The sequence below is a fragment of the Anomalospiza imberbis genome, unplaced genomic scaffold (assembly GCF_031753505.1).
Source record: "Anomalospiza imberbis isolate Cuckoo-Finch-1a 21T00152 unplaced genomic scaffold, ASM3175350v1 scaffold_100, whole genome shotgun sequence".
Taxonomy (NCBI): domain Eukaryota; kingdom Metazoa; phylum Chordata; class Aves; order Passeriformes; family Viduidae; genus Anomalospiza; species Anomalospiza imberbis.
The window spans coordinates 224846-251701 of NW_027099389.1; the positions used below are offsets into that span (position 1 = coordinate 224846).

The 26856-nt window shown below is 56.1% G+C and overlaps 2 protein-coding genes across 2 annotated transcripts in view; both read right to left on the reverse strand.

Moving 5' to 3' along the window:
* Positions 1-2232: 2232 nt before the first annotated feature.
* On the reverse strand, positions 2233-18057 carry LOC137465655 (serine protease 33-like). Its single transcript, XM_068177720.1, has 6 exons — positions 17961-18057; positions 11765-11908; positions 10142-10304; positions 5658-5962; positions 4157-4335; positions 2233-2478 (listed from the first exon to the last, which is right to left on the reverse strand). The coding sequence occupies exons 1-6, from the start codon at positions 18055-18057 to the stop codon at positions 2233-2235; spliced, it is 1134 nt and encodes a 377-aa protein (XP_068033821.1).
* Positions 18058-19154: 1097 nt separating this feature from the next.
* Positions 19155-26856, reverse strand: part of LOC137465656 (RNA-binding protein FUS-like) — a 33119-nt gene continuing 25417 nt past the window's right edge. The window contains exons 9-11 of the mRNA XM_068177721.1: positions 25785-25891; positions 21520-21661; positions 19155-19259 (exon numbers count right to left, since the gene is read on the reverse strand). Coding sequence (XP_068033822.1) covers positions 19220-19259; positions 21520-21661; positions 25785-25891 — 289 coding nt within the window. The 3' untranslated portion in view covers positions 19155-19219. The remainder of the gene's footprint in view (positions 19260-21519; positions 21662-25784; positions 25892-26856) is intronic.

Here is a 26856-nt window from a genome sequence, read left to right on the forward strand (position 1 = left end):
CAGCTTTGAGTTTTTCCCTCCCAATTTTGGGATTTTCTCCAAATTTTGGGGTTTTCCCCCCAGGTTTTTGGGGTTCCCCCCCTCAATTTTGGGTTTTTCTCCCCAGTTTTGGGCTTTTCCCTGGATTTTGGTCTTTCCCAAAATTTGGAGGTCCCCGTTTCCCTCCCCCTCCCAGATTTTGGGGTCCCCCCCACCCCAAATAAAGCACGAAAACGACGAGCAGGCGACTCAGAGTTTTTATTTCGGGGAGTTTTGGGAAATTTTGGGAATTTTGGGGGGGAATTTCGGGCACCCAGGGCTCAATTTTTGGGGTCCCGCCCCCGTTTTTTTGGGGTCCCACCCCCTTTTTTGGCACCCAGGGCTCAATTTTTGGGGTCCCGCCCCCATTTTTTGGGGTCCCATCCCCAATTTTCGGGGTCCCAGCACCCATTTTTGGCACCTGAGGGCTTAAATTTGGGGTCCCACCCCCATTTTTTGGGGTCCCACCCACATTTTTGGCTCCCAGGACTCAATTTTTGGGGTCCCAGCACCCATTTTTTGGGGTCCCAGCCCCATTTTTGGCTCCCAGGACTCAATTTTGGGGTCCCACCCCAAATTTTTGGGGTCCCATCCCCAATTTTCGGGGTCCCAGCACCCATTTTTGGCACCCGAGGGCTTAAATTTGGGGTCCCACCCCCTTTTTTTGGGGTCCCAGAACTCAATTTTTGGGGTCCCACCCCCAATTTTTGGGATCCACTCATTTTTGGGGATCCCATCCCCATTTTTGGGGTCCCAGCCCCGTTTCAGGGGTTCCCACACCCCATTTTTGGGATCACCCCCATTTTGGACACCCCAAATCTGGGCTTTTCACCCTAAAACATGAACCAGCACCCCCTAAATCCGGGTTTTAACCCCAAAACTCCTCAAATCCTGGCGTTTTCACCCCAAAGTCCTCCCGGGACCCCAAATCCTGGCGTTTTCACCCCAAAACCCGCAGCAGCAGGACCCCAAATCCTGGCGTTTTCACCCCAAAAGCAGCAGCAGAACCCCAAATTCCGGCGTTTTCACCCCAAAACCCGCAGCAGCCGGACCCCAAATCCTGGCGTTTTCACCCCGAAGTCGGGCCCGGGACCCCAAATCCTGGGGTTTTCACCCCAAAAGCAGCAGCAGAACCCCAAATTCCGGCGTTTTCACCCCAAAACCCGCAGCCGGACCCCAAATCCTGGCGTTCTCACCCCGAAGTCGGGTCTGGGACCCCAAATTCCGGCGTTCTCACCCCAAAACCCGCAGCAGCAGGACCCCAAATCCTGGCGTTTTCACCCCAAAAGCAGCAGCCGGACCCCAAATTCCGGCGTTCTCACCCCAAAACCCGCAGCAGCCGGACCCCAAATCCTGGCGTTTTCACCCCAAAACCCGCAGCAGCAGGACCCCAAATCCTGGCGTTTTTCACCCCAAAAGCGGCAGCCGGACCCCAAATTCCAGCGTTCTCACCCCAAAACCTGCAGCAGGACCCCAAATCCTGGCCTTTTCACCCCGAAGTCGGGCCCGGGACCCCAAATTCTGGCGTTCTCACCCCAAAACCCGCAGCAGCCGGACCCCAAATCCTGGCGTTTTCACCCCGAAGTCGGGCCCGGGACCCCAAATTCCGGCGTTCTCACCCCAAAACCCGCAGCAGCAGGACCCCAAATCCTGGCGTTTTCACCCTGAAGTTGGGCCCGGGAACCCAAATTTTGGTGTTTTCACCCCAAAACCCGCAGCAGGACCCCAAATCCTGGCCTTTTCACCCCGAAGTCGGGCCCGTAACCCCAAATCCTGGCGTTTTCACTCTGAAGTCGGGCCCGGGACCCCAAATTCCGGCGTTTTCACCCCAAAACCCGCAGCAGCCGGACCCCAAATCCTGGCCTTTTCACCCCGAATTCGGGCCCGGGACATCAAATCCTGGTGTTTTCACCCCAAAGTCGGGCCCAGGACCCCAAATTCCGGCGTTTTCACCCCAAAACCCGCAGCAGCCGGACCCCAAATCCTGGCCTTTTCACCCCGAAGTCGGGCCCGTAACCCCAAATCCTGGTGTTTTCACCCCGAAGTCGGGCCCAGGACCCCAAATTCCGGCGTTTTCACCCCAAAACCCGCAGCAGCAGGGCCGCCCCCAGCAGCAGCCCCGGGGTCCCCCGCGGTGCCAGCCCCGCGCCCGCCGTGTCCCCTCCCGGGCCGGGGGCCAGCGGCCGCGGCCAGCCCGGGGGCGGCTCCCCGAGGTCACAGGGGTCCCCGGGGGGCTCGGGGGTGGCCCGGGGGCCGTCGGGGGTGGCCCGGGGCGCGTCGTGGGGGGGGCGGGCGCGGGGCCAGCTCGGGGACGAGGGACAGGATCCAGGAGAGGTGAGGGGACACCCCCGTGTAGACCCCGGGGCGCCCGGGGACCCCGCAGGCGTCGCCCCAGCTCACCACGCCCGCCAGGTGCCAGGTGCCACCGAGGCGGCAGGCCAGGGGACCCCCGGAGTCGCCCTGGGGACAGAGGGGACAGAGGGGACATTGAGGGATTGGGGACACTGGGGACACTGGGGACACGGGGAACCCGCTAGGTGCCACTGAGGTGGCAGGCGAGGGGACCCCCGGAGTCGCCCTGGGGACAGAGGGGACAGAGGGGACATGGGGACATCAGGACATTGGGGACACTGGGGACACTGAGGGCATGGGGACCCGCCAGGTGCCACCGAGGTGGCAGGCGAGGGGACCCCCGGAGTCGCCCTGGGGACAGAGGGGACAGAGGGGACATTGGGGACACTGGGGACACTGGGGGATTGGTGACATTGGGGACATTGAGGGGACACTGGGGACATTGGGGACATTGGGAACATTGAGGGGACACTGGGGACATTGGGGACACTGGGGGATTGGGGACATTGGGGACACTGAGGGGATTGGGGACACTGGGGACATTGAGGGGATTGGGGACATTGAGGGGACATTGGGACATTGGGGGGATTGGGGACATTGGGGACATTGGGGGGTTGGGGACATTGGGGACACTGGGACACTGGGACCCCACCAGGTGCCACCGAGGTGGCAGGCGAGGGGACCCCCGGAGTCGCCCTGGGGACAGAGGGGACATTGGGGACATTGGGGACATTGAGGGGACATTGGGGACATTGGGGACACTGGGGACCCTGAGAGGACATTGAGGGGACATTGGGGACACTGGCGGGACACTGGGGACATTGGGGGGACACAGGGGACATTGAGGGGACACTGGGGACTGAGGCGACATTGGGGGGATTGGGGACATTGGGGACACAGTGAGGATGATGAGGGACATCAGGGCGCTCAGAGGGGACACAGAGGGACCCTGGGGACACTGGGGGTGGGCGGGGACACGGGGAGGTGACAGCGGTGACAGGGAGGTGACAGCGGTGACAGTGAGGTGACAGCGGTGACAGGGGGAGGTGACAGCAGCACATGGAGGTGACAGCACAGGGGAGGTGACAGCGGCACAGGGAGGTGACAGCGGTGACAGGGAGGTGACAGCGGTGACAGGGAGGTGACAGCAGCACAGGGAGGTGACAGCGGTGACAGTGAGGTGACAGCGGCACGGGGGAGGTGACAGTGGTGATGGAGGTGACAGCACAGGGGGAGGTGACAGCGGTGACAGGTGACAGCGGTGATGGAGGAGGTGACAGCGGCACAGGGGAGGTGACAGTGGTGACGGGGAGGTGACAGCGGTGACAGGTGACAGCACAGGGGAGGTGACAGCGGGTGACAGAGAGGTGACAGCGGTGACGGAGGTGACAGCGGTGACAGGTGACAGCGGTGACGGAGGTGACAGCGGCACAGGGAGGTGACAGCGGTGACAGGGAGGTGACAGTGGTGACAGAGGGAGGTGACAGCGGCACAGGGAGGTGACAGCGGTGACAGGGAGGTGACAGTGGTGACGGAGGTGACAGCGGCACAGGGAGGTGACAGCGGTGACAGGTGACAGCGGTGACGGAGGTGACAGCGGCACAGGGAGGTGACAGCGGCACAGGGAGGTGACAGTGGTGACAGTGAGGTGACAGCGGCACAGAGGGAGGCAACAGCGGCACAGGGAGGTGACAGCACAGGGGAGGTGACAGCGGCACAGGGGAGGTGACAGCGGTGACAGGGGGAGGTGACAGCGGCACGGGGAGCTGACAGCGGTGGCACCCACCTGGCAGGCGTCGCGCTGGCCCTGCGGCAGGCCCGCGCAGATGGTGTCCCCCGCGGGCGTGCCCAGCCCGTCGCGGCGTGTCCCCGCCGCCGTCCCCGAGGCGTAGAGGCAGCGGCAGAGCCGCGGGCTCAGCAGCGGCACCTCCAGCTGCTGCAGCGTCTTGGGGGGCGGCAGCGGCACTGCGGGGACGGCGCCGTCACCCCCGTGTCCCCGGGCACGCCGCGCTCGCGGTCAGGCCACCCAAGAGGCGCCCGGCTCGCCCCGGTGCCACCCACCAGCGGTGCGGACGTGTCCCCAGCCGGTGACCCCGGTGTCCCCAATGTCCCCAATCCCCCCGGTGTCCCTGGTGACCTCAATGTCCCCAATCCCCCCGGTGTCCCGGGTGTCCCCAATCCCCCTGGTGTCCCCCCGGTGTCCCGGTGCCACCCACCGGCGGTGCGGACGTGTCCCCAGCCGGTGACCCTGGTGTCCCCAATGTCCCCATTCCCCCGGTGTCCCGGTGTCCCCAGTCCCCCCAGTGTCCCCAATGTCCCCAAACCCCTGGTGTCCCCAATCCCCCCGGTGTCCCAATCCCCCCGGTGTCCCCAATGTCCCCAATCCCCCGGTGTCCCCAATGTCCCCAATCCCCCCGGTGTCCCCAATGTCCCCAAACCCCTGGTGTCCCCAATCCCCCTGCTGTCCCGGTGTCCCGGGTGTCCCCAATCCCCCCAGTGTCCCCCCAGTGTCCCGGTGCCACCCACCGGCAGTGCGGACGTGTCCCCAGCCGGTGACCCCAGTGTTCCCAGTCCCCCTGGTGTCCCCGGTGTCCCCAATGTCCCCAATCCCCCCGGTGTCCCCGGTGTCCCCAGTCCCCCCGGTGTCCCCAATCCCCCGGTGTCCCCGGTGTCCCAATCCCCCCCGGTGTCCCCGGTGTCCCCAATCCCTCCGGTGTCCCCCCGGTGTCCCGGTGCCACCCACCGGCGGTGCGGACGTGTCCCCCAGCCAGTGACCCCAGTGTCCCCAATGTCCCCAATCCCCCAATCCCCCCGGTGTCCCCGGTGTCCCCGGTGTCCCGGTGCCACCCACCGGCGGTGCGGACGTGTCCCCAGCCGGTGTCCCCGGTGTCCCCAACGTCCCCAATCCCCCCGGTGTCCCCAATCCCCCCAATCCCCCCGGTGTCCCCCCGGTGTCCCGGTGCCACCCACCGGCGGTGCGGACGTGTCCCCAGCCGGTGTCCCCAATCCCCCCGGTGTCCCCAATCCCCCCGGTGTCCCGGTGTCCCCTCGGTGTCCCGGTGTCCCCGGTGTCCCGGTGCCACCCACCGGCGGTGCGGACGTGTCCCCAGCCGGTGACCCCAGTCCCCCCGGTGTCCCCAATCCCCCCGGTGTCCCCAATGTCCCCAATCCCCCCGGTGACCCCGGTGTCCCCAATCCCCCCGGTGACCCCGGTGTCCCCGGTGTCCCGGGTGTCCCCAATCCCCGCGGTGTCCCCGGTGTCCCCCCGGTGTCCCGGTGCCACCCACCGGCGGTGCGGACGTGTCCCCAGCCGGTGACGGTGCAGTTCAGGCCGGGCTCGAAGGTCACCTCGGCCGAGGGGACGCACACGGGCCGTACCAAGCGCGAGGGGCTGGCGGGGGGCTCCAGCCGGGCCAGCGCCAGGTCCCCGGCCGCGGCCCCGCCCCGCCGCTCGCTGTCGCGATAGTCGCCGTAGTCGCGATAGGCCGGGTGGCGCGCGACGGAGGCCACGCCCCTCACCTGGGCGTCCGGGGGCGGGGCCAGGAGCTGCAGCACCCCCAGCGTCACGCGGTACTCGCGGAGGGGGTTCTCCCTGCGGGGATTTGGGGTGAGAAAAGGGGATTTGGGGTCAGGAGCGGGGATTTGGGTGAGGAAAGGGGATTTGGGGTCAGGAACGGGGATTTGGGGTCAGGAACGGGGATTTGGGGTGAGGAGTTGGGATTTGGGGTGAGAAAAGGGGATTTGGGGTCAGGAGCAGGGATTTGGGGTGAGGAATGGGGATTTGGGGTCAGGAACGGGGATTTGGGGGGATTTGGGGTCAGGAGTGGGGATTTGGGGTGAGGAACGGGGATTTGGGGTCAGGAGTGGGATTTGGGGTGAGAAAAGGGGATTTGGGGTGAGGAACGGGGATTTGGGGTCAGGAGTTGGGATTTGGGGTGAGAAAAGGGGATTTGGGGTCAGGAGGCGGGGATTTGGGGTGAGGAATGGGGATTTGGGGTCAGGAACGGGGATTTGGGGTCAGGAGTTGGGATTTGGGGTGAGAAAAGGGGATTTGGGGTCAGGAGCGGGGATTTGGGGTGAGGAGTTGGGATTTGGGGTGAGGAGCGGGGATTTGGGGTCAGGAACGGGGATTTGGGGTGAGGAGCGGGGATTTGGGGTGAGGAACGGGGATTTGGGGTGAGGAGTTGGGTTTGGGGTCAGGAACGGGGATTTGGGGTGAGGAACGGAGATTTGGGGTCAGGAACAGGGATTTGGGGTGAGGAACGGGGATTTGGGGTGAGGAGCGGGATTTGGGGTGAGGAGCGGGGATTTGGGGTCAGGAACGGGGATTCGGGGTGAGGAGCAGGGATTTGGGGTGAGGAGTTGGGGTTTGGGGCGAGGAACGGGGATTTGGGGTGAGGAGCGGGGATTTGGGGTCAGGAACGGGGATTTGGGGTGAGGAAAGGGGATTTGGGGGTGAGGAACGGGATTTGGGGTGAGGAGCGGGGATTTGGGGTGAGAAAAGGGGATTTGGGGTCAGGAGTTGGGATTTGGGGTAAGGAGCGGGGATTTGGGGTCAGGAGCGGGGATTTGGGGTGAGGAAAGGGGATTTGGGGTGAGGAGCAGGGATTTGGGGTGAGGAGTTGGGGTTTGGGGCGAGGAACGGGGATTTGGGGTGAGGAGCGGGGATTTGGGGTCAGGAACGGGGATTTGGTGTGAGGAAAGGGGATTTGGGGTGAGGAACGGGGATTTGGGGTGAGGAGCGGGGATTTGGGGTGAGGAGCGGGGATTTGGGGGTGAGGAGCGGGGATTTGGGTGAGGAGCGGGGATTTGGGGTGAGGAGCGGGGATTTGGGGTCAGGAGTTGGGATTTGGGGTCAGGAACGGGGATTTGGGGTGAGGAGTGGGGATTTGGGGTGAGGAACGGGGATTTGGGGTGAGGAGTTGGGGTTTGGGGTCAGGAGCGGGGATTTGGGGTGAGGAACGGGGATTTGGGGTCAGGAGCGGGGATTTGGGGTCAGGAGTTGGGGTTTGGGGTGAGGAGCGGGGATTTGGGGTGAGGAACGGGGATTTGGGGTCAGGAGTTGGGATTTGGGGTCAGGGTTTGGGGAATTGGGTTTTTGGGGGGATTTGGGGCCAGGAATTGGGGTTTTGGGGGGATTTGGGTTCAGGAATTGGGGTTTTGGGGGGATTAAGGTTTTTTGGGGGGATTTGGGGTCAGGGTTTGGGGAATTGGGGTTTTGGGGTGATTTGGGGTCAGGAATTGGGGATTTGGGGGGATTTGGGGTCACGAATTGGGGAATTGGGATTTTTGGGGGATTTGGGGTCTGGATTTGGGGTTTTGGGGGGATTTGGGGTCAGGAATTGTGGTTTTGGGGGGGATTTTGGGTTTTTGGGGGATTTGGGGTCAGGAATTGGGGGAATTGGGGAGATTTGGGGTTTTTAGGTGGATTTTGGGGTCGGGAATTGGGGGTTTGGGTTTTTTGGGGGGATTTTGGGGAGGGGGTTCTCCCTACGGGGAATTGGGGGGTTGGGCAGGATTTGGGGGGGATTTGTGGCAAACTCAGGGGTAATTTTGGGGTTAAATTCAGGTTTTTTGGGTATAAACCCGGCAGAATTTTGGGGGTAAATCTTGGGGTATTTTTGGGGATATTTTGGGGGAAGCCCAGGGTAATTTTGGGGTGTTTTTGGGGCCGTTCCCAGTATTTTATGGCAAATCTCAGGGGTCTTTTTGGGGCTATTTCAGGGTGAATTTGGGTGTTTTTGGGGCTATTTCAGGTTAAATTTGGGGGTGATTTTGGGGGTGTTCCAGGGTGATTTTGGGCTGTTTTTGGGGTTCTTCCAGGGGTGATTTTGGGGGTATTCCAGGGTGAATTTGGGGGTGTTTTTGGGCTATTTCAGGGTGAATTTGGGGGTGTTTTTGGGCTATTCGTTTTTGGGCTATTCCTGGGTGATTTTTTGCTGGTTTTGGGGCTGTATCGGGGTGAATTTTGGGCTGTTTTTTGGGGTATTCCAGGGTGACTTTGGGGGTGGTTTTGGGGCTGTATCAGGTTGAATTTTAGCCTGTTTTTTGGGGTATTCCAGGGTGATTTTGGGGCTGTATCAGGGTGAATTTTGGGCTGGTTTTGGGGGTATTCCAGGGTGATTTTGGGATGTTTTTGGGGTTATTCCAGGATGATTTTGGGCGGGTTGTGGGGCTGTATCAGGGTGAATTTTGGGCTGTTTTTGGGGCTATTCCTGGGTGATTTTGGGCTGTTTTGGGGCTGTATCAGGGTGAATTTTGGGCTGTTTTTGGGGGTATTCCTGGGTGATTTTGGGCTGGTTTTGGGGCTGTATCAGGGTGAATTTTAGCCAGTTTTTTGGGCTATTCCAGGGTAATTTTGGGGCTATATCAGGGTGATTTTGGGCTGGTTTTGGAGTTCTTCCAGGGTGATTTTGGGCTGTTTTTGGGGCTATTCCAGGGTGATTTTGGGATGTTTTTGGGGCTATATCAGGGTGAATTTTGGGCTGTTTTTGGGGCTATTCCAGGGTGGAACTTGGGCCTGTTTTTGGGGCTATATCAGGGTGAATTTTGGGCTGGTTTTGGGGCTATTCCAGGGTGACTTTGGCGGTGTTCCAGGGTGGAACTTGGGGCTGTTTTTGGGGGTATTCCAGGGTGATTTTGGGGGTATTCCAGGGTGAATTTTGGCGGTGTTCCAGGGTGATTTTGGGCTGGTTTTGGGGCTATTCCCGGGTGACTTTGGGGGTATTCCAGGGTGACTTTGGGGCTATTTCAGGGTGAATTTTGGGCTGTTTTTGGGGCTATTCCAGGGTGATTTTTGGCTGTTTTTGGGGTTCTTCCAGGGTAATTTTGGGGCTATTTCAGGGTGAATTTTGGGCTGTTTTTGGGGCTATTCCAGGGTGATTTTGGGCTGGTTTTGGGGCTGTATCGGGGTGAATTTTAGCCTGTTTTTGGGGCTATATCAGGGTGATTTGGGGCTGTTTTTGGGGCTATATCAGGGTGATTTTGGGGGTATTCCAGGGTGAATTTTGGGCTGTTTTTGGGGGTATATCAGGGTGAATTTTGGGGGTGTTCCTGGGTGATTTTGGGAGTGTTCCAGGGTGATTTTGGGCTGGTTTTGGGGCTGTATCGGGGTGAATTTTGGGCTGTTTTTGGGGTTATTCCTGGGTGACTTTGGGGGTGTTCCAGGGTGATTTTGGGGCTATATCAGTGTGAATTTTGGGCTGTTTTTGGGGTATTCCAGGGTGATTTTGGGGGTGTATCAGGGTGATTTTGGGCTGTTTTTGGGGTTCTTCCAGGGTGATTTTGGGAGTATATCAGAGTGAATTTTGGGCTGTTTTTGGGGCTATTCCTGGGTGACTTTGGGGGTGTTCCTGGGTGATTTTGGGCTGGTTTTGGGGCTGTATCGGGGTGAATTTTGGGCTGTTTTTTGGGGGTGTTCCCGGGTGACTTTGGGGGTGCTCCAGGGTGATTTTGGGCTGGTTTTGGGGCTGTATCGGGGTGAATTTTGGGCTGTTTTTTGGGGGTGTTCCCGGGTGACTTTGGGGGTGCTCCAGGGTGGAACTTGGGCTTGTTTTTGGGGCTATATCAGGGTGATTTTTGGGCTGTTTTTGGGGCTATTCCCGGGTGACTTTGGGGATATTCCAGGGTGATTTTGGGGGTGTTCCCGGGTGATTTTGGGCTGGTTTTGGGGCTGTAGCGGGGTGAATTTTGGGCTGTTTTTTGGGGGTGTTCCCGGGTGACTTTGGGGGTGCTCCAGGGTGGAACGCGGGGCCGTTTTTGGGGTACTCACGGCGGGAAGCAGTGCGCAGCTGTCAGCACCCAGGCCGGGGCGATCAGGGCCCCGCCGCAGACGTGGCGGCCCCGGAAGGCCACGCTGACCGTCCAGGGCCACTGGCCCTCCTGAGCCCCCGAGCCGCCCACCACGCGCCGGTGCACGGGCGTCCCGCACGGCACTGAGGGGGTTAACGGGGTGCGGGGCTCAGGGACACCCCGGAAACGGCCCCCAGACCCAAATCGGGGGAGACCCGCCGTGAGGGCCGGGGAGGGGAGACTGAAGGGGTCCCCAAAAATGGGATTTGGGGTGAAAGGGGTCCCAAAAATGGGATTTGGGGTGAAATGGGTCCCCAAAAATGGGATTTGGGGTGAAAGGGGTCCCCAAAAATGGGATTTGGGGTTAAAGGATCCCAAAAATGGGATTTGGGGTTAAAGGGGTCCCAGAAATGGGATTTGGGGTGAAAGGATCCCCAGAAATGGGATTTGGGGTGAAAGGGGTCCCAAAAATGGGATTTGGGGTTAAAGGATCACTAAAAATGGGATTTGGGTTGAAAGAATCCCAAAAATGGGATTTGGAATTAAAGGGATCCCAAAAATGGGATTTGGGGTGAAAGGGGTCCCAGAAATGGGATTTGGGGTGAAAGGATCCCCAAAAATGGGATTTGGGGTTAAAGGATCACTAAAAATGGGATTTGGGGTTAAAGGATCCCAAAAATGGGATTTGGGGTTAAAGGATCCCCAAAAATGGGATTTGGGGTGAAAGGGGTCCCCAAAAATGGGATTTGGGGTTAAAGGATCCCCAAAAATGGGATTTGGGGTTAAAGGATCCCTAAAAATGGGACCCACCGCCCCAAAAATAATGAGATTCCCAAATATGGGCCCCCCCTCTGAAATATGAGATCAGCAAAAAATGGGGACCCCAAAAATTCGAATCCCAAAAATGGGACCCCTCTCCTTAAACCATGGGACCCCTCCCGTTTAAACCATGGGACCCCCAAAAATGGGACCCCTCCCCTTAAACCATGGGACCCCCAAAAATGGGACCCCTCCCCTTAAACCATGGGACCCCCAAAAATGGGACCCCTCCCCTTAAACCATGGGACCCCCAAAAATGGGACCCCCAAAAATGGGACCCCTCCCCTTAAACCATGGGACCCCCCAAAAATGGGACCCCCAAGAATGGGACCCCTCCCCTTAAACCATGGGACCGCTCCCCTTAAACCATGGGCTCCCCAAAAATGGGACCCCTCCCCTTAAACCATGGGACCCCTCCAGTTTAAACCATGGGACCCCCAAAAATGGGACCCCCAAAAATGGGACCCCTCCCCTTAAACCATGGGACCCCCAAAAATGGGACCCCCAAAAATGGGACCCTTCCCCTTAAACCATGGGACCCCCAAAAATGGGACCCCCAAGAATGGGACCCCTCCCCTTAAACCATAGGACCCCTCCCGTTTAAACTATGGGACCCCCAAAAATGGGACCCCTACCCTTAAACCATGGGACCCCCAAAAATGGAACCCCCCCCCTTAAACCATGGGACCCCCAAAAATGGGACCCCCCCCCTTAAACCATGGGCTCCCCAAAAATGGGACCCGCTCCCCTTACGGCACCCCAGAATTTTGGACCCCCCCCTCACCTGCGTCATCCTCTGCTGCCACCCCCCAGTGACCTGTGAGGGACAAGGGGGGGGTGATGACGTCAGAGACCCCTTTTGGGGACACCCCCTGAGGGTCAGACCCCCATTTAGGGACACCCCCGAGGGTGATGATGTCATAACCCCCTCATTTAGGGACCCCCATGAGGGTGATGACGTCATAAACCCCCCATTTAGGGACACCCCCCTGAGGATGATGACCTCAGCCCCCCGTTTTCGGGACCCCCCTGAGGATGATGATGATGTCATAACCCCCCATTTAGGGACCCCCCGAGGGTGATGACGTCATAAACCCCCCATTTAGGGATCCCCCATTTTCGGGACCCCCCGAGGGTGATGACGTCATAACCCCCCATTTAGGGACTCCCCTGAGGATGATGATGATGATGATGTCATAACCCCTAATTTAGGGACCCCCCCCGAGGACGATGACGTCATAAGCCCCCGTTTTCGGGACCCCCCCCTGAGGATGATGATGATATCATAACCCCCCATTTAGGGACCCCCGAGGTCGATGACGTCATAAACCCCCTATTTAGGGATCCCCATTTAGGGACCCCCCCTGAGGACGATGACGTCATAACCCCCCATTTTCAGGACCCCCTGAGGATGATGATGACGTCATAAGCCCCCCCCATTCAGGGACCCCCTCCCTGAGGGTGATGACGTCATAACCCCCCCATTTTCGGGACCTCTCTGAGGATGATGATGATGATGTCATAACCCCCCCATTTAGGGACCCCCTCCCTGAGGGTGATGACGTCATAACCCCCCATTTAGGAACACCCCCCCCCCCCCGAGGATGATGACCTCATCCCCCCCAATTTTGGGCTCCCCCCACCCCCGAGTGACCTGGCCGGCCAGCAGGGACACCCCGACATCCGGGATGGCACCGGGCATCCGGGGCGAGCCGGAAAAACCGGCCCCAGGAATGTGCGCCGTGAGGCCAGGGGGGCGTGACCCCCCCCCACCCCCCCGTGCCCTGCCCGTGTCACCTGCCTGGGACACCCGCGTCCCCTCTGACCCCCCCGTGTCACCTCTGACCCCCCCCTTGTCCCCTCTGACCCCCCCGTGTCACCTCTGACCCCCCCCGTGTCCCCTCTGACCCCCCCAGTGTCACCTCTGACCCCCCCCTTGTCACCTGTGACCCCCCCTTGTCACCTCTGACCCCCCCCTTGTCACCTCTGACCCCCATGTGTCCCCTCTGACCCCCATGCGTCCCCTCTGACCTCCCCTTGTCACCTCTGACCCCCCCCTTGTCACCTCCGACCCCCCCGTGTCCCCTCTGACCCCCCCTTGTCACCTCTGACCCCCCCCTTGTCACCTCCGACCCCCCCGTGTCCCCTCTGACCCCCCCTTGTCCCCTCTGACCCCCCCCTTGTCACCTCTGACCCCCTTGTCCCCTGTGACCCCCCCGTGTCCCCTCTGACCTCCCCTTGTCACCTCTGACCCCCCCGTGTCCCCTCTGACCTCCCCTTGTCACCTCTGACCCCCCCTTGTCACCTCTGACCCCCCCATGTCCCCTCTGACCCCCCCCTTGTCACCTCTGACCCTCTGACCCCCCCTTGTCACCTCTGACCCCCCCATGTCACCTCTGACCCTCTGACCCCCCCCTTGTCACCTCTGACCCCCCCATGTCACCTCTGACCCCCCCTTGTCACCTGTGACACCCCCCTTGTTACCTCTGACCCCCCTTGTCACCTCCGACCCCCCCTCTGTGTCCCCTCTGACCCCCCCTTGTCACCTCTGACCCCCCCTTGTCCTCTCAAATTAACCCCAAATCGCCCCAAAACCCCCTCAGAGCCTCTCAAATCGACGCCAAATCCCCTCAAATCGCCCCAAAAACTCCTCAGAACCTCTCAAATCCCCTCCAATCGACCCTAAATCCCCTCAAATACCCCTCAGATCCTCTCAAATTGACACCAAATCCCCTCAAATCGACCCCAAATCCCCTCAAATTGACCCCAAAACCCCCTCAGAACCTCTCAAATCGACCCCAAATCCCCTCAAATTGACCCCAAAACCCCCTCAGAACCTCTCAAATCACCCCAAAACCTCTCAAGTCCCCTCAAATTGACCCCAAATCCCCTCAAATCGCCCCAAAAACCCCTCAGAACCTCTCAAATCGACCCCAAATCCCCTCAAATCGACCCCAAATCCCCTCAAATCGCCCCAAAACCCCTCAAATCCCCTCAAATCGACCCCAAATCCCCTCAAATACCCCTCAGATCCTCTCAAATTGACCCCAAATCCCCTCAAATCACCCAAAAAAAACCCTCAGAACCTCTCAAATCCCCTCAATCGACCGCAAATCCCCTCAAATACCCCTCAGAACCTCTCAAATACCCCTCAGAACCTCTCAAATCAACCCCAAATCCCCTCAAATTGACCCCAAAACCCCCTCAGAACCTCTCAAATCCCCTCAAATCACCCCAAAACATCTCAGGTCCCCTCAAATTGACCCCAAATCCCCTCAAAACCCCCAGATTCCCCCAAAATCCCCTCAGAAGCCCAAAACCCCCTCAAGATTTCCCCCAAACCCCTCAAATCCCCCCAAACCCTTTCCGATCTCCCCCAAATCATCCCCTCAGAACCCCAAAATCCTCTCAGACCCCTCCTGAATCCCCCCAGACTCCTCTCAGACTCGCCCTGCCCAAAATCCCTGTAGAAAATCCAAAATCCTCTAAAAAACCCCAGATCCCCTCAGATTCTTCTCCCGCCTCTCCTGCTCCCTCGGAACAAGCCCAAATCCCCCCGGATTCTCCCCAAATCTCACGACTTTATCCCGCCTCATTCTCTCTGATGCTCCCGTCCCCTAAAGTTCTTTTCCCCCCAAAATTTCTTTGCGATTCCCCCCAAAATCCCCTCACATCGCTCCAAATCCCATCGGGATATCCCAAAATCCCCTCAGATCCCCCAAAATCCCCTCAGGATACCACAAAAATCCCCTCAGATCCTCTCAGGATATCCCAAAATCCCCTCAGATCCCCCAGATCCCCTCAGGATACCCCAAAATCTCCTCAGGATACCCCAAAATCCCCTCAGATCCCCCCAAAATCCCCTCAGATCCCCTCAGGATCCCCCAAAATCCCCTCAGATCCCCCAAAATCCCCTCAGGATACCCTAAAATCCCCTCAGATCCCCCAAATCCCCTCATGATACCCCAAAATCCCCTCAGGACACCCCCAAATCCCCTAAGGGTACCCCAAAACCCCCTCAGCTCCCCAAAATCTCCTCAGGACTCCCCTAAAATCCCCTCAGACTCCCCCAGATCCCCTCAGATCCTCCCAAAATCCCTTCCCACACCCCCAAATCCTTTTGGACACCCCCAGTCCCCTCAGGCTCTCCTTAGTCCCCTCACGATTTCCATGGAAATCCCTTCGAGATTCTCCACCAAAAATCCCCTCACGTTTCCCTCACAAATTCTCTCAAACCCCTTCAGGACACCCCAAAACCCCTCATGCTCCCCCAAATCCCCTCAGATCCCCCCCAAAATCCCCCCAAATCCCCTCCAAATCCTTTCACACACCCCAATCCCCTCAGGCTCTCCTTAATCCCCCTCACGATTCCCATGGAAATCCCTTCACCATTTTCTGCCAAAAAACCCCTCACAAATCCTCTCAAAACCCCTTCAGGACACCCCAAAACCCCTCAGGACACCCCAAATCCCCTCCAAATCCTTTCAGCCACCCCCAATCCCCTCAGGCTCTCCTTCGCCGAAATCCCTTCACCATTTTCTGCCAAAAATCCCCTCACGTTTCCCTCACAAATCCTCTCAAAACCCCCTCAGGACACCCCAAAAATCCCCTCAAGACTCCCCCAGATCCCCTTAGAGCCCTCCAAATCCCCTCAGATCCCCCCAAATCCCCTCAAAATCCTTCCAGCCACCCCCAATCCCCTCAGGCTCTCCCTAATCCCCCTCACGATTCCCGCCGAAATCCCTTCACCATTTTCTGCCAAAAATCCCCTCACGTTTTCCTCACAAATCCTCTCAAAACCCCCCCAGGACACTCCAAAAATCCCCTCAGACTCCCCCAGATCCCCTTAGACCCCTCCAAATCCCCTCAGATCCCCCCCAAAATCCCCCCAAATCCCCTCCAAATCCTTTTGGACACCCCCAATCCCCTCAGGCTCTCCCTAATCCCCCTCACGCTTCCCGCCGAAATCCCTTCACCATTTTCTGCCAAAAAACCCCTCACGTTTCCCTCACAAATCCTCTCAAAACCCCCTCAGGACACCCCAAAACCCCTCAGGCTCCCCCAAATCCCCTTAGACCCCCCCAAATCCGCCTAAATCCCCTCAGTTCCCTTCCAAATCCTTTCACACACCCCAATCCCCTCAGGCTCTCCTTAATCCCCCTCACGATTCCCGCCGAAATCCCTTCACCATTTTCTGCCAAAAAACTCCTCACAAATCCTCTCAAAACCCCTTCAGGACACCCCAAAAATCCCTTCAGATTCCCCCAGATCCCCTCAGACTCCCCAAAATCCCCCCAAATCCCCTCCAAATCCTTTCAGCCATCCCCAATCCCCTCAGGCTCTCCTTAATCCCCCTCACGCTTCCCGCCGAAATCCCTTCACCATTTTCTGCCAAAAATCCCCTCACGTTTCCCTCACAAATCCTCTCAAAACCCCCTCAGGACACCCAAAACCCCTCAGCCCCCCCCAGATCCCCTCAGACTCCCCAAAATCCCTTCAGGACACCCCAAATCCCCTCAGATCCCCCCAGATCCCCTCCAAATCCTTTCAACCACCCCCAATCCCCTCAGGCCTCTCCTTAATCCTCCTCACGCTTCCCGCCGAAATCCCTTCACCATTTTCTGCCAAAAAACCCCTCACAAATCCTCTCAAAACCCCTCAGGACACCCCAAAACCCCTCAGGACACCCCAAATCCCCTCCAAATCCTTTCAGCCATCCCCAATCCCCTCAGGCTCTCCTTAATCCCCCCTCACGATTCCCGCCGAAATCCCTTCACCATTTTCTGCCAAAAATCCCCTCACGTTTCCCTCACAAATCCTCTCAAAACCCCTTCAGGACACCCCAAAAATCCCCTCAGACTCCCCCAGATCCCCTTAGACCCCTCCAAATCCCCTCAGATCCCCCCCAAAATCCCCCCAAATCCCCTCCAAATCCTTTTGGACACCCCCAATCCCCTCAGGCTCTCCCTAATCCCCCTCACGCTTCCCGCCGAAATCCCTTCACCATTTTCTGCCAAAAAACCCCTCACGTTTCCCTCACAAATGCTCTCAAAACCCCCTCAGGACGCCCCAAAACCCCTCAGGACGCCCCAAATCCCCTCAAAATCCTTTCAGCCACCCCCAATCCCCTCAGACTCCCCTTAATCCCCCTCACGATACCCATGGAAATCCCTTCACCATTTTCTGCCAAAAATCCCCTCACGTTTTCCTCACAAATCCTCTCAAAACCCCCTCAGGACACCCCAAAACCCCTCAGCCCCCCCCAGATCCCCTCAGACTCCCCAAAATCCCTTCAGGACGCCCCAAAACCCCTCAGGCTCCCCCAGATCCCCTCAGACTCCCCAAAATCCCCTCAGATACCCCCAGATCCTTCCAGCCACCCCCAATCCCCTCAGGCTCTCCTTAATCCCCTCACGCTTCCCGCCGAAATCCCTTCACCATTTTCTGCCAAAAAACCCCTCACGTTTCCCTCACAAATCCTCTCAAAACCCCTTCAGGACGCCCCAAAAATCCCCTCAGACTCCCCCAGATCCCCTTAGACCCCTCCAAATCCCCTCAGATCCCCCCCAAAATCCCCCCAAATCCCCTCCAAATCCTTTCGGACACCCCCAATCCCCTCAGGCTCTCCCTAATCCCCCTCACGCTTCCCGCCGAAATCCCTTCACCATTTTCTGCCAAAAAACCCCTCACGTTTCCCTCACAAATGCTCTCAAAACCCCCTCAGGACACCCCAAAACCCCTCAGGCTCCCCCAAATCCCCTTAGACCCCCCCAAATCCCCTCAGTTCCCTTCCAAATCCTTTCACACACCCCCAATCCCCTCAGGCTCTCCTTAATCCCCCTCACGATTCCCGCCGAAATCCCTTCACCATTTTCTTCCAAAAAACTCCTCACAAATCCTCTCAAAACCCCTTCAGGACACTCCAAAAAACCCCTCAGACTCCCCCAGATCCCCTCAGACTCCCCAAAATCGCTCCTCACCGCCCGCCGGCAGGAAAAGCAGCAGCAGCAGCAGCAGCGGCGGCGGCGCCGGCCCCGCTCCGGGCCCCGCTCTCGGCTCCCGCCGCCGCCTCCTCATCGCTCCCGGGCCGCTGTGGCCGCCGGCACCTTCCGGCCCCTACCCACTGCCCTCACCTGAACGCGGCCACGCCCCGTTGTACCTGTCCGGAATCTGCCACCCCCACCCCTCACCTGGCCGCCGACACGCCCCTGCCACCTGTACAGGCACTTCCTGCCCTCCCGCACCTGCGCTGAGGCCGCGCCCCACCGTGCCCGGACGGGGTTGTGGCTCCCCCTCACACCTGAGCGCGGTCACGGTCCGTTCGGTTCGGAAGGCGCCGCTGCCGCACACCTGCGCAGGTAAGCGCGGCCCTGCCCCGGCCCTGCCACCTGGACGGGCACCTGTGGCCCCGCGTGGCCACGCCCCCACAGCGGCTAAACCACGCCCTCCATCTCCATGTATGGGCAATGCACGCCCCTAGTAAGGCGTAGCCACGCCCTCGATGTCCATATACGGCCAAGACACGCCCCTAGGCAATAAGTAACCACGCCCTCAGACTCTGTTTGTGGTTAAGGCACGCCCCTAAAGAGGTAATAGCCCCGCCCTCGATATCCATTTATGGTCAAGACACGCCCCTAAACAAGACCGAACCACGTCCTTAATATCCTTTTATGGTCAAGACACGCCCTTTATGCTAAATAAATACCATACCCACCCCCAAGCGGCTATAGCTGTGCGCAAACCACGCCCCAAATTCCATTTATGGCCATACCACGCCCCTTATGCTAATCAACGACAATCCACACCCCCAGAGCCGTTCGATGTGAACAAGCCACGCCCCTTATTCCATTTATGGCACAACACCGCCCACTATGCAAACGAACACGCCAGCCACGCCCACCCCGCTTTTTTTTTTTTTTTTTTTTAAAGCGCCTTATTTGGGTACCCCGCCCTCGATGACGTCAGCGCCTAATGATCTCGTTAATGAGCTCGCAAATTAACCCCCCGGCCGGAAGTGCCTCATTAGGGCATTAATGACCTTCCCCTGCCATGCCCACCAATCAGCATCGCCCCCCAAAAAAAAATTCCTTCCCCCAAATTCCCTTTATTGAGAGGGGCTGGGGGAGGGGCGGGTTAAAAGCGGGGGGGGAGGAGCCCGCGGGGGGGAGGGGGAGGGGCGGGGGTGGGGGAGGGGAATACAAAAAAAAAGAGGGGGGGAGGGGAAGGGTGGGGGAGGGGCTCAGTACGGCCGCTCGCGTCGGTCCTGCCGGTGGTCACCCCTGCGGACAGCGTCATTTGCATATGTTAATTAACCGCCAATCTTTAATTAGCTTTAAGTGGCGAACCGGGATTTCCTGCGGAGCCCACCCCCCCTCCCCGGGGTGGGCTCCGAAGGAAATTTCCCCCCCCAAAATCCCTGTTTTCACCCTAAATCCCCATTTTTCCTCCAAAAATCCCCATTTTCCCCCCAATCCCGACATTTTTCCCCCCAAAATCCCCATTTTTCCCCCCCAAAATCAAAGTTTTTCCCCCCAAAATCCCTGTTTTTTTCCTCAAAATCCCCGTTTTCCCCCCCCAAAATCCCCGCTTTCCTCCCAAAATCCCCATTTTTTCACCCCAAAATCCCCATTTTTCATCCCAAGCCCTCCATTATTTCCCCAGAAATCCCCGTTTTTCCCCAAAATCCCCATTTTTCCCCCAAAAAATCCCCGTTTTCCCCCCCAAAATCCCCATTTTTCCCCCCAAATCCCCGTTTTCCTCCCCCAAAATCCCTGTTTCCCCTCAAAATCCCATTTTTTTTCCCCCCAATCCCCGTTTTTTCCCCAAAATCCCCGTTTTTCCCCCCAAATCCCCGCTTTCTCCCCCAAAATCCCCATTTCCCCCAAAAAATCCCCTTTTTTCCCCCCAAATCCGTTTTCCCCCCCAAATCCCCGTTTTCCCCCCAAAATCCCCGTTTTTTTTCCCAAATCCCCATTATTCCCCCCAAATTTCTAATTTTTCCCCCCAAATCCCCATTTTTCACCCCAAATCCCCATTTTTCCCCCCAAATCCCCGTTTTTTTCCCCAAAATCTCCGTTTTCCCCCCCAAAATCCCAGTTTTCTTCCCCCCAAAATCCCCGTTTTTCACCCCAAAAATCCCCGTTTTTTCCCCCCAAAATCCCCGCTTTCCTCCCAAAATCCCCATTTTTCATCCCAAGCCCTCCATTATTTCCCCGAAAATCCCCGTTTTTCCCCCAAAATCCACATTTTTCCCCCCAAATCCCCATTTCCCCCCCCGAAAATCCCAGTTTTTCCCCCCCAAAATCCCCATTTTTCCCCAAAATCCCCATTTTTTCCCCCCAAATCCCAGTTTTTCCCCCAAAATCCCTGGTTTTTTCCCCCCAAATCCCAGTTTTTTCCCCCCAAAATCCCCGTTTTTTCCCCAAAATCCCCGTTTCACCACCCCCAAAATTCCCCGTTTTTCCCCCAAAATCCCCATTTTTCCCCCCAAAATCCCCATTTTTCACCCCCCAAATCCCCGTTTTTCCCCCAAAATCCCCATTGTTTCCCCCAAAATCCCCGTTTTTCCCCCCAAATCCCCCTTTTCCCCCCCAAATCCCAGTTTTTCCCCCAAAATCCCCGTTTTTTCCCCAAAATCCCCATTTCTCCCCCCAAAATCCCCGTTTTCCCCCAAATCCCCATTTTTCCCCCAAAAATCCCCTTTTCCCCCCAAAATCCCCGTTTCCCCCCCCAAAATCCCCGTTTTTCCCCCCAAATCCCCGTTTTTCCCCCCAAAAATCCCCATTTTTTCCCCCAAAATCCCCGTTTTTCCCCCCAAAAATCCCCATTTTTCCCCCCAAATCCCCATTTCCCCCACCAAATCCCCGTTTTTTCCCCCCAAAATCCCTGTTTTCCTCCCAAAATCCCCATTTTTCATCCCAAGCCCTCCATTATTTCCCCGAAAATCCCCGTTTTTCCCCCAAAATCCCCATTTTCCCCCCCAAATCCCCATTATTCCCCCCAAATTTCTAATTTTTCCCCTCAAATCCCCATTTTTCCTCCAAAAATCCCCATTTTTCCCCCAAGACCGACGTTTTTTCCCCCTAAAATCCCCATTTTCCCCCCAAAATCCCCATTTTTCCCCTCCCAAATCCCCATTTTTCCCCCCAAATCCCCATTCTTTCCCCCCAAATCCCCATTTTTTCCCCCAAATCCCCGTTTTTCCCCCCAAATCCCCGTTTCCCCCTGATTTTCACCCCCAAAATCCCCGGTTTTCACCCCAAACCCCGTTTTTTCACCCCAAAAATCCCCATTTTCCCCCCCAAAATCCCCATTTTTCCCCCAAAATCCCCATTTTCCCCCAAAAATCCCCGTTTTTCACCCCCAAAATCCCCATTTTTTCCCCAAAAATCCCCATTTTTTCCCCAAAATCCCCGTTTTTCACCCCAAAAATCCCTGTTTTTCCCCCCAAATCCCCGTTTTTCACCCCAAAAATCCCCGTTTTCCCTTCCCAAATCCCCGTTTTTGCCCGAAATCGCCCTTTTCCGCCCCGTTTCTCACCTGCTGTCCATCTTGCCGGGCCCGAAGCCGCCGCGGTCGCCCCCGCGGCCGCCCCGGAAGCCGCCGCGGTCGCCGCGGCCACGGAATCCGCCCCGGTCAAAGCCCCCGCGGCCGCCCCGGCGGTCCTCGAACCCCCCCCCACCTGCGGACAGGTGAGAGCGACAGGTGAGATTGACGGGTGAGATTGACAGGTGACAGGTGAGACTGACGGGTGAGATTGACAGGTGAGAACGACAGGTGAGAGCGACAGGTGAGAGCGACAGGTGAGATTGACAGGTGAGATTGACAGGTGACAGGTGAGACTGACAGGTGAGAACGACAGGTGAGAACGACAGGTGAGAGCGACAGGTGAGATTGATGGGTGAGATTGACGGGTGACAGGTGAGATTGACAGGTGAGAGCGACAGGTGAGGTTGACAGGTGAGATTGACAGGTGACATTGACGGGTGACAGGTGAGATTGACAGGTGAGAGCGACAGGTGAGGTTGACAGGTGAGATTGACAGGTGACATTGACGGGTGACAGGTGAGATTGACAGCTGAGAGCGACAGGTGAGATTGACGGGTGAGACTGACAGGTGACATTGACGGGTGAGAGGTGAGATTGACAGGTGAGATTGACAGGTGAGATTGACAGGTGAGAACGACGGGTGAGAGGTGAGATTGACAGGTGAGAACGACAGGTGAGATTGATAGGTGAGATTGACAGGTGAGACTGACGGGTGACACTGACAGGTGAGACTGACAGGTGAGATTGACAGGTGAGACTGACAGGTGAGACTGACTGGTGAGATTGACGGGTGACATTGACGGGTGAGACTGACAGGTGAGATTGACAGGTGAGAACAACAGGTGAGACTGACGGGTGAGACTGACAGGTGAGATTGATGGCTGAGATTGACGGGTGAGATTGACAGGTGAGACTGACAGGTGTGACTGACAGGTGAGATTGACAGGTGAGAACGATAGGTGAGACTGACGGGTGAGATTGACGGGTGACACTGACAGGTGAGATTGACAAGTGAGATTGACAGGTGACACTGACAGGTGGGATTGACAGGTGAGATTGACGGGTGACACTGACAGGTGAGATTGACAAGTGAGATTGACAGGTGACACTGACAGGTGGGATTGACAGGTGAGAGCGACAGGTGAGATTGACAGGTGACATTGACGGGTGACACTGACGGGTGACAGGTGAGACTGACAGGTGAGAACAACAGGTGAGAGCGACAGGTGAGATTGACGGGTGACATTGACGGGTGACACTGACAGGTGAGATTGACAGGTGAGAACGACAGGTGAGAACGACAGGTGAGACTGACAGGTGAGACTGACAGGTGAGAGCGACAGGTGAGATTGACGGGTGACATTGACGGGTGACACTGACAGGTGAGATTGACAGGTGAGAACGACAGGTGAGATTGACAGGTGACACTGACAGGTGAGACTGACAGGTGAGAGCGACAGGTGAGATTGACAGGTGACATTGACGGGTGACACTGACGGGTGACAGGTGAGACTGACAGGTGAGATTGACAGGTGAGAGCGACAGGTGAGATTGACGGGTGACATTGACGGGTGACACTGACAGGTGAGATTGACGGGTGAGAACGACAGGTGAGATTGACAGGTGAGATCGATGTGTGAGACCGACAGGTGACAGGTGAGACTGACAGGTGAGATTGACGGGTGAGATTGACAGGTGACAGGTGAGATTGACAGGTGAGATTGACAGGTGAGATTGATGGGTTAGACTGACAGGTGACATTGACGGGTAAGATTGACAGGTGAGACTGACAGGTGAGATTGACAGTTGGACATATTTCGTGCATATTTTGGGCTCATTTTGGACATATTTTGGGTATATTTTAGGCACATTTTGGGTATATTTCGGATGTATTTTGGGTGTATATTGGGCATATTTTGGATATATTTTGGGTGTATTTTAAGTATATTTTGGGTATATTTTGGGTGTATTTTGGGCATATTTTGGATATATTTTGGGTATATTTCGGGCGTATTTTGGGCACATTTTTGGCGTATTTCGTGCATATTTTGGGTATATTTTGGGCACATTTTGTGCGTATTTTGGGCACGTTTGGGACATATTTTAGGTGTATTTTGGGTATATTTTAGGCACATTTTGGGTATATTGCGGATGTATTTTGGGTGTATTTTGGGCATATTTTGGATATATTTTGGGTGTATTTTGGGGTAATTTTGGAAATAATTTGGGTATGTTTTGGGCGTATTTTGGGCATATTTTGGATATATTTTGGGTATATTTTGGGCACGTTTTGGACATATTTTGGGCGTATTTCGTGCGTATTTTGGACACATTTTGGGCACGTTTTGTGCATATTTTGGGCACGTTTTGTGCATATTTTGGGCACATTTTGGACAGATTTTGGGTATATTTTGGGCACGTTTTGTGCGTATTTTGGGCACGTTTGGGACATATTTTGGGCGTATTTCGTGCGTATTTTGGACACATTTTGGGCACATTTTGTGCATATTTTGGGCGTATTTTGGACAGATTTTGGGTATATTTTGGGCATGTTTTGTGCATATTTTGGGCACGTTTGGGACATATTTTGGGCGTATTTCGTGCGTATTTTGGACACATTTTGGGCACGTTTTGTGCATATTTTGGGCACATTTTGGACAGATTTTGGGTATATTTTGGGCATGTTTTGTGCGTATTTTGGGCACGTTTGGGACATATTTTAGGTGTATTTTGGGTATATTTTAGGCACATTTTGGGTATATTTCAGATGTATTTTGGGTGTATTTTGGGCATATTTTGGATATATTTTGGGTATATTTTGGGGTAATTTTGGAAATATTTTGGGTGTATTTTAAGTATATTTTGGGCATATTTTGGGCATATTTTGGACAGATTTTGGCTATATTTTGGGCACGTTTTGTGCGTATTTTGGGCACGTTTGGGACATATTTTGGGCGTATTTCGTGCATGTTTTGTGCATATTTTGGGCACATTTTGGACAGATTTTGGGTATATTTTGGGCACGTTTTGTGCATATTTTGGGCGTATTTCGTGCCTATTTTGGGCACGTTTTGTGCATATTTTGGGCACGTTTTGTGCATATTTTGGGCACATTTTGGACAGATTTTGGGTAAATTTTGGGCGTGTTTTGTGCGTATTTTGGGCACGTTTGGGACATATTTTTGGCGTATTTCGTGTGTATTTTGGGCACATTTTGTGCACGTTTTGTGCATATTTTGGGCACATTTTGTGCATATTTTGGGCACGTTTTGGGCATATTTTAGGCACATTTTGGACAGATTTTGGGTATATTTTGGGCACGTTTTGTGCGTATTTTGGGCACGTTTTGTGCATATTTTGGGCACATTTTGGACAGATTTTGGGTATATTTTGGGCACGTTTTGTGCGTATTTTGGGCACGTTTGGGACATATTTTGGGCGTATTTTGGGTATATTTTAGGCACATTTTGGGTATATTTCGGATGTATTTTGGGTGTATTTTGGACATATTTTGGATATATTTTGGGTATATTTTGGGTATATTTTGGGGTAATTTTGGAAATATTTTGGGTATGTTTTGGGCGTATTTTGGGCATATTTTGGATATATTTTGGATATATTTTGGATATATTTTGGGCACGTTTTGTGCATATTTTGGGCACATTTTGGGTATATTTTGGGCATGTTTTGTGCATATTTTGGGCGTATTTCGTGCATATTTTGGACACATTTTGGGCACGTTTTGTGCATATTTTGGGCACATTTTGGACACATTTTGGGCACGTTTTGTGCATATTTTGGGCGTATTTCGTGCATATTTTGGACACGTTTTGTGCATATTTTGGGCACGTTTTGTGCATATTTTAGGTATATTTTGGGCATGTTTTGTGCGTATTTTGGGCACATTTGGGACATATTTTGGGCGTATTTCGTGCATATTTTGGACACATTTTGGGCATGTTTTGTGCGTATTTTGGGCACGTTTTGTGCGTATTTTTGGCGTATTTTGTGCGTATTTTGGACATATTTTGGGCACGTTTTGTGCATATTTTGGGCACGTTTTGTGCGTATTTTGGGCACGTTTGGGACATATTTTGGGCGTATTTCGTGCGTATTTTGGACACATTTCGGGCACGTTTTGGACATATTTCATGCACATTTCATGCACATTTCGGGCGCGTTTCGGGCGCCATCCTTACCCAGGTGGTTGCCGCCGCCGCCGCCGCCGCGGCCGCCGCCCCCCCCGGGGTACTTGCCGGCCCCGCCCCCGCCCAGGTGAGGCCCCCCGGGCCCCCCCTCGGGCTTGGGCGCCTTGCACTGGTTGCACTCGTTCCGCCACGAGAAGTTCATGTTCTCGCACGCCCTGTGACATCACCGGTGACGTCATCGGCGACGTCACTGCGCCGCCGGTGACGTCACAGAGAGACACAAACCCTGTCCCGCCCCAGACCCTCCCAGTGCCTCCCAGTTCATCCCAGTTTATCCCAGTTCCCTCCCAGTTCATCCCCAGTTCATCCCCAAACGTTTCCGAGTTCTCGCCCGCCCTGTGACATCACTGGTGACGTCATCAGTGATGTCACTGCGCCGCCGGTGACGTCACAGCCAGGGACAAACGCCGTCCCGCCCCAGTCCCTCCCAGTTCATCCCAGTTTATCCCAGTTCATCCTAGTTCCTCCCGGTTCCTCCCAGTTCCATCCCAAACGTTTCCGAGTTCTCGCACGCCCTGTGACATCACCGGTGAAGTCATCAGTGACATCACTGCGCTGCCGGTGATGTCACAGCCAGGGACAAACGCCGTCATGCCCCAGTTCCATCCCAGTCCATCCCAGTTCCCTCCCAGTTCCTCCCAGTTCCCTCCCAGTTCATCCCCAAACGTTTCTGAGTTCTCGCACGCCCTGTGACATCACCGGTGACGTCATCGGTGACGTCACAGCGCCGCCGGTGACGTCACAGAGAGACACAAACGCTGTCCCGCCCCAGACCCTCCCAGTCCATCCCAGTTCCTCCCAGTTCATCCCAGTCCATCCCAGTTCATCCCAGTTTGCCCCAGTTCATCCCAGTTCCTCCCAGTCCATCCCAGTTTATCCCAGTTCATCCCCAAATGTTTCCGAGTTCTCACCCGCCCTGTGACATCACCGGTGACGTCATCAGTGACCTCACTGCGCCGCCGGTGACGTCACAGAGAGACACAAACGCTGCCCCGCCCCAGACCCTCCCAGTTCATCCCAGTCCCTCCCAGTTTATCCCAGTTCCCTCCCAGTTCATCCCAGTCCATCCCAGTTCATCCACAAACGTTTCCGAGTTCTCGCACGCCCTGTGACATCACCG

Coding starts and splice junctions, on each gene's coding strand:
- LOC137465655 (XM_068177720.1), bottom strand. CDS start 18,057: ATGAGGAGGCGGCGGCGGGAGCCGAGAGCGGGGCCCGGAGCGGGGCCG. Junction 4,336..5,657: donor GGGACACGTCCGCACCGCCG/GTGGGTGGCACC, acceptor CCGTCCCCGCAG/TGCCGCTGCCGCCCCCCAAG. Junction 2,479..4,156: donor GCCAGCGCGACGCCTGCCAG/GTGGGTGCCACC, acceptor CTCTGTCCCCAG/GGCGACTCCGGGGGTCCCCT.